Source organism: Oncorhynchus gorbuscha, linkage group LG24 (genome assembly GCF_021184085.1).
Source record: "Oncorhynchus gorbuscha isolate QuinsamMale2020 ecotype Even-year linkage group LG24, OgorEven_v1.0, whole genome shotgun sequence".
In the NCBI taxonomy this organism is placed as follows: Eukaryota; Metazoa; Chordata; class Actinopteri; order Salmoniformes; family Salmonidae; genus Oncorhynchus; species Oncorhynchus gorbuscha.
The window spans coordinates 10,617,180-10,629,365 of NC_060196.1; the positions used below are offsets into that span (position 1 = coordinate 10,617,180).

At 42.6% G+C, this 12,186-nt stretch overlaps 3 protein-coding genes across 3 annotated transcripts in view; all 3 read right to left on the reverse strand.

The window, feature by feature from the left end:
- Positions 1-12,186, reverse strand: part of LOC124012438 (zinc finger protein 606-like) — a 1,040,669-nt gene that overhangs the window by 62,009 nt on the left and 966,474 nt on the right. The window lies entirely within an intron of this gene.
- Positions 1-12,186, reverse strand: part of LOC124012437 — a 971,157-nt gene that overhangs the window by 25,833 nt on the left and 933,138 nt on the right. The gene's annotated exons all lie outside the window — the stretch shown is intronic.
- LOC124012463 (zinc finger protein 19-like) lies at positions 1,922-5,680 on the reverse strand. The gene is made up of 3 exons (XM_046326100.1): positions 5,209-5,680; positions 4,754-4,884; positions 1,922-4,576 (listed from the first exon to the last, which is right to left on the reverse strand). The coding sequence occupies exons 1-3, from the start codon at positions 5,483-5,485 to the stop codon at positions 3,335-3,337; spliced, it is 1,650 nt and encodes a 549-aa protein (XP_046182056.1). The 5' UTR covers positions 5,486-5,680; the 3' UTR covers positions 1,922-3,334.

Sequence of the window (12,186 nt, forward strand, 5' to 3'; positions counted from 1 at the left end):
ATATTTTCTGATCTGATGAAACCAAGATTGAACTCTTTGGCCTGAATGCCCAGCGTCACATCTGGAGGAAACCTGGCACCATCCCAACAGTGAAGCACGGTGGTGGCAGCATCATGCTGTGGGGATGTTTTTCAGAGGCAGGGACTGGGAGACTAGTCAGGATCGAGGGAATGATGAATGGCGCAAAGTACAGGGAGATCCTTGACGAAGTCCTGAGCGCTCTGGAGCAGGTTCTCAGACGGGGGCGAAGGTTCACCTTCCAACAGGAAAACGACCATAAGGACACAGCCAAGACAACGCAGGAGTGGTTTCGGGACAAGTCTCTGAATGTCCTTGAATGGCCCAGCCAGAGCCTGGACTTTAACCCGATCTACCATCTCTGGGGAGACCTGAAAACAGCTATGTAGCGACAGTCCCCATCCAACTGACAAGGTTGAGAGGATCTGCAGAAAAGAATGGGAGAAACTCCCCAAATACAGGTGTTCCAAGCTTGTAGCGTCATACCCAAAGGTGCTTCAACAAAGTACTGAGTAAAGGGTCTGAATACTTATGTAAATGTGATATTTCCGCTCTGAAATGTTAATACAATTGCAAAAATTTCAAAAAGACTCATTTGCATTGTCATTATGGAGTGTTGTGTGTAGATTGATGAGGGGAAAAAAAAAATCATCGATTTTAGAACAAGGCTGTAACGTAACAAAACGTGGAAAAAGTCAAGGGTTCTGAATACTTTCCGAATGCACTGTAGACAGGTATGTTACGTTCCAAATCATGTCCAATCAATTTGAATTTACCACAGGTGGACGCCATTCAAGTTGTAGAGACATCTCAAGAATGATCAATGGAAACACGATGCACCTGAGCTCAATTTCGAGTCTCATAGCAAAGGGTCTGAATACTTATGTAAATAAAGTTATTTCTTTTGTTGCTTTTTAAAATTTGCTAACATTTATAACAACCTGTTTTCACTTTGTCATTACGGGGTATTATGTGCCTATTGATGAGGAACAAAATAATGTATCAATTTTAGCTACGTCGGCAGAGCCGAGTAAAGCCATCCGGCCAAACCCAGATGACACTGGGCCAATTGTGCGCTGCCCTATGGGACTCCTAGTCACGGCCAGATGTGACACAGCCTGGGATCCAACCCCAGGCTGTAGTGATGCCTCAACACTGCGATGCAGTGCCTTAGACTGCTGTGCCACTTGGGAGGCCCCATAACAGGCTTTTGAAATGTAATATTGGTGCACAATTTCTACTTAAAAATATGTTTAAAAAGACAGTCATTTCGTGGAACGACCCAGTTCACAGTTGGCTCACCTCAGTGAGACTGTGTGTGGTCCTGTGCTGCTCAGCTGGTTCCTCTGTGGGTTCAGGAGGAGGTGTAGTCTGGTTGTCCTCCATGACCATGGTCCCGTCAGGGTTCCCCAGACCCTCCTCCTTCACCACCAGCACCTCTGGACCCTCCTCCTCCTGGAAGAGAGCGGTGATACAGATTACTCTTTAATGTACATGCACACACAGATAATAAACACGCTTTCGGCATGGATTGTTTACCCATCCCCACTACGTTTGAGTCCTATACTGTAGTCACAGAATGACTTCATTGTTGTTAAACCCATCATGGTGGACATAAATATGACGTTGTGGATAAATATAAGTCAGCTATGCTAAGTAAAAAGTCATCAGACAAACCTGACTAAACTATTTTGACGTGTACAGTAGGTGTTTGTTAGTGTGTGGGTATGTGTAGGTATTAGGGCTGTCAAACGATGACAATAATCAAGTTAACGGCATTAGTTAATAGCGATTAATCTGCTCAAATTTGGCCCCAAAGAAAGATTTTTCCATTTAAAAAGTAGTGCATTGAGATACAGGCATACAATGCTTTGATTGTAAGGAACGGAAACACAAAATGATCTACGTCAAAATCTTTTAGTAGCATTTCCACCATGAACAACACATCACTAACATTGCTACAGCTATTAATGCTCCCAATGTTTGAGTAGGCCTACTCCCTCTTATCAATGTTCTTAATGTGTAACACTTGTAAACAGTACAGACACACACACCATTTTAAGTACTGTTAAAGCTTCAGGTATTCTAGGAAAAAAATAACTGTCTCTATGGATACAAAGAACAGAGAGCTTTTAAACTGATGAAAACATTGTAACCATCTGTACTGTTCAGATAACTTTACACACATAGTCCTACGCACTCTCCCTCAAACACCAGGTCTCTCACACTTACTCCCACACCATTGACTATGATATTGATTACTGCTTTGTTGAGAAAGAAAAAGGCATTTCACTGTACTAGTACACATGACAATACAACTGTGAAACTTGAAACACACATCCTCTCTCTCACACACACCCCACTCTTGAATATGCAGCCTACCTTTGAAGTCAATTCCTTTTCAGTTCTTCCTGTGCCATCCAAATTTGTGCATAGCCTAGTTAGTGGTCAAGTTACCAGGTTGCTAAGTAACATGACTAGCTTGCTAAACAATGTTATCAAACCAAAAAAAACAGCAGCTTGCGAGTAGTTTAAAATGGCCTGTGACATGCGCCATCCAATCTGCGGCAGAAAAAAAACATAGCTCCAGTAATATTGGGTATAACTTTCACATGATTTTGGCTAGAGGCTCTCGGTCTTCAGCTATGCAAAGGTGTGAAGCACTGACTGTAACGGTGTTCCCTGTTGTGTTCTGCACTTAAAATCGCCGGTGCTGAAACACATGTGCCGGCAAGATATGGAAACGCAATTAACAGCATCCGAAAAATGTACAGCGATGAACATGTCACGTGTTAAATAATGGGCCTAGTAAGTATATTTAGTAAGTGTATATTGGTTATGAAGCACTGTTGGGATCAGATGTGATGTATACTAAAGAGAGTCTCAATGAAAGCCTCAATGAAAAGTCCTATTTTGTGATTATTAAACATCAACAAGTTGTACATACACCATATGAAAACCACACATATGCATGACCCAACTAAAAATCTGGCATTAACTTGTTGAACTGCATTTCTTTTCTCATTAAAAGTGTCTTGGGAAAATATTCAGTAGGCGAATGGAAGTAATCCAGGCATTTGTAAACATGTACCCCACAGAGTACAAACATAATATGTAACAGACTTTAGGCTTATAACACACAATGTCTGGATGCAATATTCTACCCAGCAATATTCAACACTGAAATCTGATACTGTTATTCCAAATGTCTCTGTGGATCTTTTCTGCTGATAACAATGAAAATGTATACATGTGTCTTTAATTCAGGGTTTGATCTAAACGTAAGAAGCTAAGCGTGAAATGGTTTATTTGAATGTTATAGACTGGAATGATTTTTCTGCTGGTGTATTCTGAGGTAGCTCCTCTCTGAGAACCTCTTCCCGCAGTGCGTACAGGCAAACAGCGTTTCTCCCGTGTGGACCTTCAAGTGCATCTTCAGCTGGTGCTGGCGGGAAAACCTCTTCTCACACTGGGGGCAGCTGTAGGGTTTCTCCCCTGTGTGGACCCTCTCGTGCCTCTTCAGGTCACCAGCCTCGGCGAAGCGCATGTGACACTGTGTACAGCTGAAGGGTTTCACCCCTGTGTGGACCCTCTGGTGCCTCTTCAGGTTGCCAGCCTGGGCGAAGCGCATATGACACCGTGTACAGCTGAAGGGTTTTACCCCGGTGTGGACCCTCTGGTGGATCTCAACATTATGTGGGCAGCTGAAGGCTTTGTTACAGAACATGCAGAGGAACCGTTTCTCTTTACTATTGCCTGATGTAGCATCCCCTGTCTGAGCCTGGGCTCTAGTCCTGTCGTTTGAGTTCAATACCTGATCAAAAAAGACGTGGCCGTGTAAATCAGAAGGGCCCATCGACGTGGACACTGGGTCGCGATCTCTGAACACATGTGAAGGGGAGTGGGTCGCAACATTTGGATTTGTCTCCAAGCTTTCCCTGTAATCTAAAAAGTCGCTGGTGTTGCCCTGCGAGTGTCCTTCTTTTAAGTGAGTCTCATCTGCATTCCATGTCTGAGGAGAGTCGCGCTCAACTTTCACAATCACCTCATCTACGACTAGACCCTCCCCTTTCTTATCTAGGAAACCTTCCGAGTATACACTACTGCTGTACTGGTTCCAGTCCCCTCTCATTGGATTAGTCTGTGTATCTAAGCCCACAGGCATGTCACCAGATATCATCTGTGTCTCTGTAACGTATGAACAGGTTGGATCATTGTCAGCCTGTAATGCATCACCTGAGTCCCGATTGGATAAAACTGTCCTCAGGTTACCGTAAAGTAAATACTCTGAGCGGGGAGCAGGAGGACAGCCCAGTTGTCCCAGCCCCGTTAAAGTCTCGGTGTCTCTCTCTGACTTGAGAACGGCGTTCTGGGTTCCACTGACCTCCGTGATGCTGCATCGGGTCCTGGGCTGCACTGAGGCGATGGTGGGGTCCTCCATAGCTACAGGAGGCACTCCAGCTGCTCCAGTCTGGATATCTGTGCTGTGTCGTGGGTCCTCCTCTCCTTCAGACCTCTCCAGCTTGACTCCAGTACCTGCAGCCTCTGCATCTGCAGGCTGACACAAGAAGAGAGGTTATTGAATAACAATGTCATACGGAAGTCTCACAAACTTCCCTATGGCATATAAATGAGGATGTACATATTAGCAAGTGAATAGCTGAGGGGAGCATTTCTGAAATAAACTGGCCACATTTGATGTACTGTAATTTTGATGTAATACTATTACACTAACCTCTAACATGATAACGTGCTGGGTTGAGGTTCCACTCCCCTCATCAACAGTGATTGGTTGGTCATCTCTCCATGTATGGTGTCCCATAGGCTTTACAAAGCTTCTGTAGCCTCCAGTGCGATGTCCTTCACCTGAGTGAGTGATTGGGTGAAAAGAGGTGGTTAGGTACTGTCAATGCTTAACTGTATATTGTACACTAAGGTAACATATTGATTAATGTATTATGTTCTATGCAACACATTGTTTTAATTGAGTAAATAGGATGTGCAGTAAATCAATAATCTTGTTAGAACATGATATTGTGTCTTTACGCCAAGATAGCGAAGTAATCAGGGGAATTATTGCATACTGTCCAAAAACTGACCAAGACTAAATTCTGGGTAACACATCTGAACATATGTCCAGAGGGGAACGGGGCGACAGGCCGCGCATCCTCTGCATTCTGCAAAATGTACCTCTTGCCATTCCTCTGTATCGGTCGAGGATCTTCACACTACTGGGACGACTGGCGAGGACGCGGTCTGTTATTGTCCTCTCAGCGCGCTCCCTTGCCACCTTCAGTTCCAGTAGTTTCCTCCGCAATGTCCTGTTTTCTTTCTGGCTTTGAGTTATTTCCAAACGAAACACTGCATAGTCGTCGTCTACGAGTTTACAGATCTCTGCCACTGCTGCGTTTGCCAGTACCTCCATGATGGAGGCTATTTGAGTGTGAAAAACCATACAGTTAGCCATTGTTAGCAGCTAGCGTTACCTAGATAACATCTATCAACTAAGTCGTCTCCAACACGAATTATACACTTTATAGTGTGAGTATGTGATGCTGTGCAGTTACATTAGTCATATTTTGAAATCCAGGGTGTTAAACGTCTAAATAACAACAATAAAAACGCTAACGTAGAAATTGTTCATTGTCACTGTTGTTCACTTCCGTTTACTTCTTCTTTACGGCGGTTGGCATCCAATATTTATGGTGCATTATCGCCACCAACTGTACGGGGATGAAAAAAGGAAACTCCATATTGTGAGAGTGGGAGATCAGTTTGGTTATTATCTCTCACTTCTTCAGTACTTCAAACTTCCATAACTCCCTCCCCAGGCTCTGGGTCCTGAGAGGGTATTACTGCTCTTGACAGCACATCATGGAACTCCTCTGCTGACAAATCTTTTAGTCCCAGGAACCACTTTGTAGCATCCACAATAATGCCCAATAATGCCCATCTTCCTGGACTTTCCCTCCACATTAGCTGTGCCATTGATCACAATTGCCATAAAACTCACAAAGTCCACCTTCTTTACATACAGCATATCTGGATCCTGCTGGTGGGAGGCCAACTCTGCAATCTGCAGAGGCCTACTTGACACACCTCGGACCTCCTACTATGTCTACCCTTCTTACCGTCTCCGCATAGGAGTGCATTCCCTGATTTTGGCCACCTCCATCTCTTTCACCCTATTTGGGCATTCCAAGGATGTCGCCTCATGTTCTCTATCACAGTTACAATACTTTATTCCTTTGCATATCTCTTCTGCTGCACAGTCTCCATCAAAGTGGTTTCCCCCACACGTCCCACATCTCGGCTCCTTCCGTCTGCAGACACTTTCTACATGTCCAAACATTTTACAACTGTTACACTGCAAAGGCCTGGATATAAAGGCTCTGACAGGATTATACACATATCCCAGCTGCCCTAGGGTCAGGAGGGACTCCACATAAAAAAAAACCCAAGGGCAGACAAACCCTTCTCCTTCTTGCCGTTAACCACACAATTCATCAGGCATACATCAACCACTCCAGGAATTTACTTTAGCATATCAATATCAACTTATTATACAACTCCAGAAATGACTCCTTTTAATAGGTGACCTGCTCCGTTTGAACTTTACCCAAAGCTTTCTCCACCACTTTGGATATCTTCAATGGGTTGGGTGTACATCGTTCCAGAAAACATACTTCTACCAAGATACGATGGGGAATTATCAACCCTAGGCCATTTTTCTTATTTTTCCATTTCTTTGGATGTCCATTCTTAATTTCCACTGCAAATTGATTCAAGCAGCCACCATCGCAATAAACGTAAGAAAACCAACCTTGCTAAAACTCATCCTCTCTGGATCTCTCTATTCAGGCCTACTCACTGAGGGGCTCCCAGTCTAATCCCTCACCCTTGGGCTAAACGCTACTCTTCACTGCCTCGGCATAGGACACTTTCTGCCCCACTCAAACTCTGGCAATCTCAACCTGTCTCTCTCTCACAGGGCACTTCGGATCCCCAGCTGCATGGGCGCCCACACACACAGTGCTTTCTCTATCCCAACTGTACACTCCCTCTGACTATCCAAGTGAGAAAAAAGTATATTTTACATATTAAATATACTCCAAATTCACATAATATACTACAAATACAAGATTTGTGGTATATTTTTCTAGTATATCTTAAGTATACTACGTTTACTATCATTACACTTAATACACCTTTTAAATGCATTGTTTTTCTGTATTTAAGTATATTACACTGGTTGTACAAAACATTAGGAACACCTTCCTAATATTGAGTTGCACACCCTTTTGCCCTCAGAACAGCCTTAATCCGTCAGAGCATGGACCAGGCTGGTGACTTGAAAAGGCACCAGAGGGTCCACATGGGAGAGAGGCCGTCCGCCAGTACACACTATGGGAAGAGGTCCTCAGAGAGGAGATACCTCAGTTTACACCAGCAGAAAAAACATTCCACTCTATAACATAGACAGTAACCATTCAACTGGAGTGCTTCTGACATTTAAATGAATCCCTGCATTAAAGACAAATATTCATTTTTATTGTTATCAGCAAAAAATACTTTCAGATGCATTTTGAATAACAAGAGTAACAGATTTCAGTGTTGAATATTCCTGGGTAGAATATTGCATCCAGACATTGTGTGATATACACTGAGTGTACAAAACACCTATTGAGTTGCACCCACTTTTGCCCTCAGAACAGCCTCAATTCATTGGGGCATGGACTCGAACAGGTGTCGATAGCATTCCACCCATGTTGACCCCAATGCTTCCCACAGTTGTGTCAAGTTGGTTGGTGGACCATTCTTGATACTCACAGGAAACATTTGAGAGTGAAAAACTCAGCAGTTCTTGCGCCCACTGAATGGCACAATCCATGTCTCAATTGTCTCAATCCTTTAACCTGCCTTCTCCTGTTCATCTATACTGATTAAGATGGATTTAACAAGTGACAATAAGGGATCATAGCTTTCACCTGGTCAGTTTATGTAATGGAAAGAGCAGGTGTTCCTAATGTTTTGTACACTCAGTGTATATGGGTTTTTCTAAACTAGGGTACCAAGTCATTAATAATAATTTGCAATTTTTTTCACGTGGATACATTAAGATATAAAGGGGGAATATAGATACATTCAATATAATCCATGAGTTGAATCAAAACTTATGTTTAAACCCTTTTTTTTCATGCTTGGTGTCTTCACAGATTGGCAACAAATCAAATTTGATTTGTCACGTGCGCCAAATACAATACCTTACAGTGAAATGCTTACTTACAAATCCTCAACCAACAATTCAGTTTTAAGAAAAATACCCCCAAAAAGTATAAATAAAAGTACCAAATAATTAAGAGCTGCAATAAAATAACAATAGCGAGTCTATATACAGGGGGAACCGGTACAGAGTGCGGGGGCACCAGTTAGTCGTGTGACATAAAACACCACCTTTCTTTCCTTACATTTATGATACTGTTGTTTGTTTTTATATCATATACTAAGCATTTAACCATTGAATTACACATTTACCTTGATGCTGTGAAATTCCTGGATAGCTGTCTAACTCTTTTGTATGAAGATCTTGGAAGTGTACTGTAACCTCAGAACATTTCAAATCAAATTTTACTGGTCACATACACATGGTCAGCAGATGTTATTGAGAGTGCAGCAAAATGCTTGTGCTTTTAGTTCCGACAGTGCAGCAATATCTAACATGTAGTCTAACAATTCCACAACAACTACCTAATACACACAAATCTAAGTATGGAATGGAATGGAATAAGAGTATAGTCAGTATAGTCAGTATAGTATAGTCAATAAACAGCATTCTTACATAGGTATTCCTCTTGTCCAGATGGGATAGGGCAGTGTGGAGTGTTATGGTGATTGCATTGTCTCTGGACCTATTGGAGCATTAAGCAAATTGAAGTGGGTCTAGGGTGACAGGTAAGATGGAGGTGATATGATCCTTGGCTAGCCTATCAAAGCACTTCATGATGACAGAAGTGAGTGTTATGGGGCGATAGTAATTTAGTTCAGTTACCTTTGCTTTCTTGGGTACTGGAACAATGGTTGCTACGGGGCGATGTTCAGTTACCTTTGCCTTCTTGGGGACTGGAACAATGGTGGCCATCTTGACGCATGTGGGGACAGGAGACTGGATGGGGAGATTGAATATGTATGTAAATACACCAACCAGCTGGTCTGCACATGCTCTGAGGACTAGTCTAGGGATGCCGTCTGGGCCGGCAGCCTTGCGAGGGTTAACACGATTAAATGTCTTACTCATGTCGGCCACGGAGAAGGAGAGCCCACAGTCCTTGGTAGTGGGCCACATTGCTGGCACTGTATTATCCTCAAAGCGGGCGAAGAAGGTGTTTAGTTTGTCTGGAAGCAAGACGTCGCGGTGTCTGTGACATGGCTGGTTTTATTTTTGTAGTTTGTGATTGTCTGATTGCCATAAACATCTCACGTTTGAGCCGTTGAATTGTGACTCCACTTTGTCTCTATACTGACATTTCACTTGTTTGATTGCCTTGCGGAGGTAATAACTATACTGTTTGTATTTGGCAATATTCCAAGTCAACTTTCCATGTTTATATGCGGTGGTTCGCGCTCTCAGTTTTGCGCGAATGCCACCATCCATCCACGGCTTCTGGTTAGGGTAGATTTTAATAGTCACAGTGGGTACCACATCTTCTATGCACTTTCTTATAAACTCATATAACCCTATAGGAAGGGAGGAGCAAAATGGAGTCGTGGTCAGATTTGCTGAAAGGAGGGAGGAGGAGGGCCTTGATCCAGTGCCTTTCCAGCACGAAAACTACAGTCAATATGCTGATAGAATTTAGGTAGCCTTGTTCTCAAATTTTCTTTGTTAAAATCCCCAGCTAATGCAGCCTCAGGATACATGGTTTCCAGTATGCATAAAGTCCAGTGAAGTTCCTTGAGGGCCAACGTGGTATCGGCTTGAGGGGGGTTATACACGGCTGTGACAATAACGGAGGAGAATTCTCTTGGGAGATAATACGGTCTGCATTTGATTGTGAGGAATTATAGGTCAGGTTAACAAAAGGACTTGAGTTCCTGTATGTTGTTGCAATTACACCATGAGTCGTTAATCATGAAACATATACCCCCGCCCTTCTTTCCGGAGAGATGTTTATTCCTGTCGGCACGACGTACAGAGAATCCAGGTGGCTGTACCGACTCCAACAGCAAATCCCGAGAGAGCCATGTTTCCATGAAACAGAGTATGTTCAAATCTCTCATGTCTCTCTGGAAAGCAACCCTTGCTCTAATTTTGTCTACCTCGTTATCTATAGACTGGACATTAGCGAGTAATATACTCAGAAGCGGTGGGTGGTGTTCGCGCCTCTGAAGTCTGACCAGCAGACCGCTCCGTCTGCCTCTTCTCCGGTGGTGTTGTTTTGGGTCAGATGCCCTGGGTGGTTTGGACAAAGGATCCACTTCGGGAAAGTCGTATTCCTGGTCGTAGTGCTGGTAAGTTGACGCCGCTCTGATATTTAATAGTTCTTCCCGGGTGTATGTAATAACACTTAAGATTTTCTTGGCTAACTGTTAGTATAATTTAATTATGCCAATGTGCTCTCATCAATTGAAAGCCCTTCATCTATTTTATGAGAAATTGTAAGATTTCTTGTTGCATAAAATAGACGCAGACCAGTCTTTAAATAATAGGTAATAGAATTTATTATCGGAACTTCCCAATACATTTGTAATGGGTGTCGCGTCGTCGGATGAGGAGGAATCGGACCAAAGCGCAGCATGGTAAGTGTTCATGACTTTTATTGAACTGAACACTGAAGCAAAATAATAAGGTGAATAAACGAAACCGAAACAGTCCTGTCAGGTGAAGAACACTAAACAGAAAACAACTACCCACAAAACATAGGTGGGAAAAAGCAACCTAAGTATGGTTCCCAATCAGAGACAACGATAGTCAGCTGTCCCTGATTGAGAACCATACCCGGCCAAAACAAAGAAATACAAAACATAGAAAAAAGAACATAGAATGCCCAACCAAATCAAACCCTTACCAAACCAAAATAGAGACATAAAAAGCTCTCTAAGGTCAGGGTGTGACATTATAAATAATTTAATTCTGTAGGCCAAGCAATACCTTCAGGACTTAATTAATTACATCTCATTTTGTGCTTTGGAGAACATGTAAAGATAGATGCAAATCTTAAGTTAGAAGGTTGCTGGATAAGTAATGTAATAACACATTCATAAGATAACTTTTTAACACCAAGAACAAGATTTCTCCTAGAGGGAAGGAAATTATTCTGGAATGCATTAATTACTGAAATTGAATGGAAGAACGCATGGTTACTCCGCCACAAACTTTGTTTATCAAATCGAGTTAAATATTTAAATTTGATCAATAAGACCCATGTATTTACAATGAAATATATTATTATTCAAATGAAAACAAAATTCCTGAATTAGTCGTTAATTTATTCATTCTCTCTGGTAAATTTGATACACACAAAATCAGCCTCAAGTATTTATGCTGCAATAGTTTATGTGCTGGGGAGCTAGGATCAGTCTGTTATATCTGGAGTATTTCTCATGTCTTATCCGGTGTCCAGGACCTGAGCCCTAGGACCATCTGGCCTGATGAATCCTTGTGTTCCGTCATTGAAATAAATGCATTAGGCCTTAATCTATGGATTTCACATGACTGGGAATACAGTTATGCATCTGTTGGTTAGACACCTTCACATAGGCTGTTGATCAGGCTGTTGGTTGTGGCCTGTGGAATGTTGTCCCACTCCTCTTCAATGGCTGTGGGAAGTTATTGGATATCGCCGGGAACTGGAAAACGCTGTTGTACACTTTGATCCAGGGCATACCAAACATGCTCAATTGATGACATGTCTGGTGAGTATGCAGGCCATGGAAGAACTGGGACATTTATATTTATATTGCACAGATTGAGCAGATTGTGTACAGATCCTTGCAACATGGGGCCATGCATTATCATGCTGAAACATGGAGGTTATGGCGGTGGATGAATAGCACGACAATGGGCCTCAGAATCTCATCACAGTATCTCTGTGCATTGAAATTGCCATCCATATTCCCACCACCACCATGGAGCACTCTGTTCACAACGTTGACATCAGCAACCTGCTC

Bases quoted from the DNA above. Each gene is read 5' to 3' on its own strand.
- LOC124012463 (XM_046326100.1), bottom strand. From the start codon at position 5,485: ATGGCTAACTGTATGGTTTTTCACACTCAAATAGCCTCCATCATGGAG. The intron at 4,885-5,208 runs GTACATTTTGCA...TCACTCACTCAG, and splicing joins ATACAGAGGAATGGCAAGAG to GTGAAGGACATCGCACTGGA. The intron at 4,577-4,753 runs GTTAGTGTAATA...TTCTTGTGTCAG, and splicing joins AGCACGTTATCATGTTAGAG to CCTGCAGATGCAGAGGCTGC.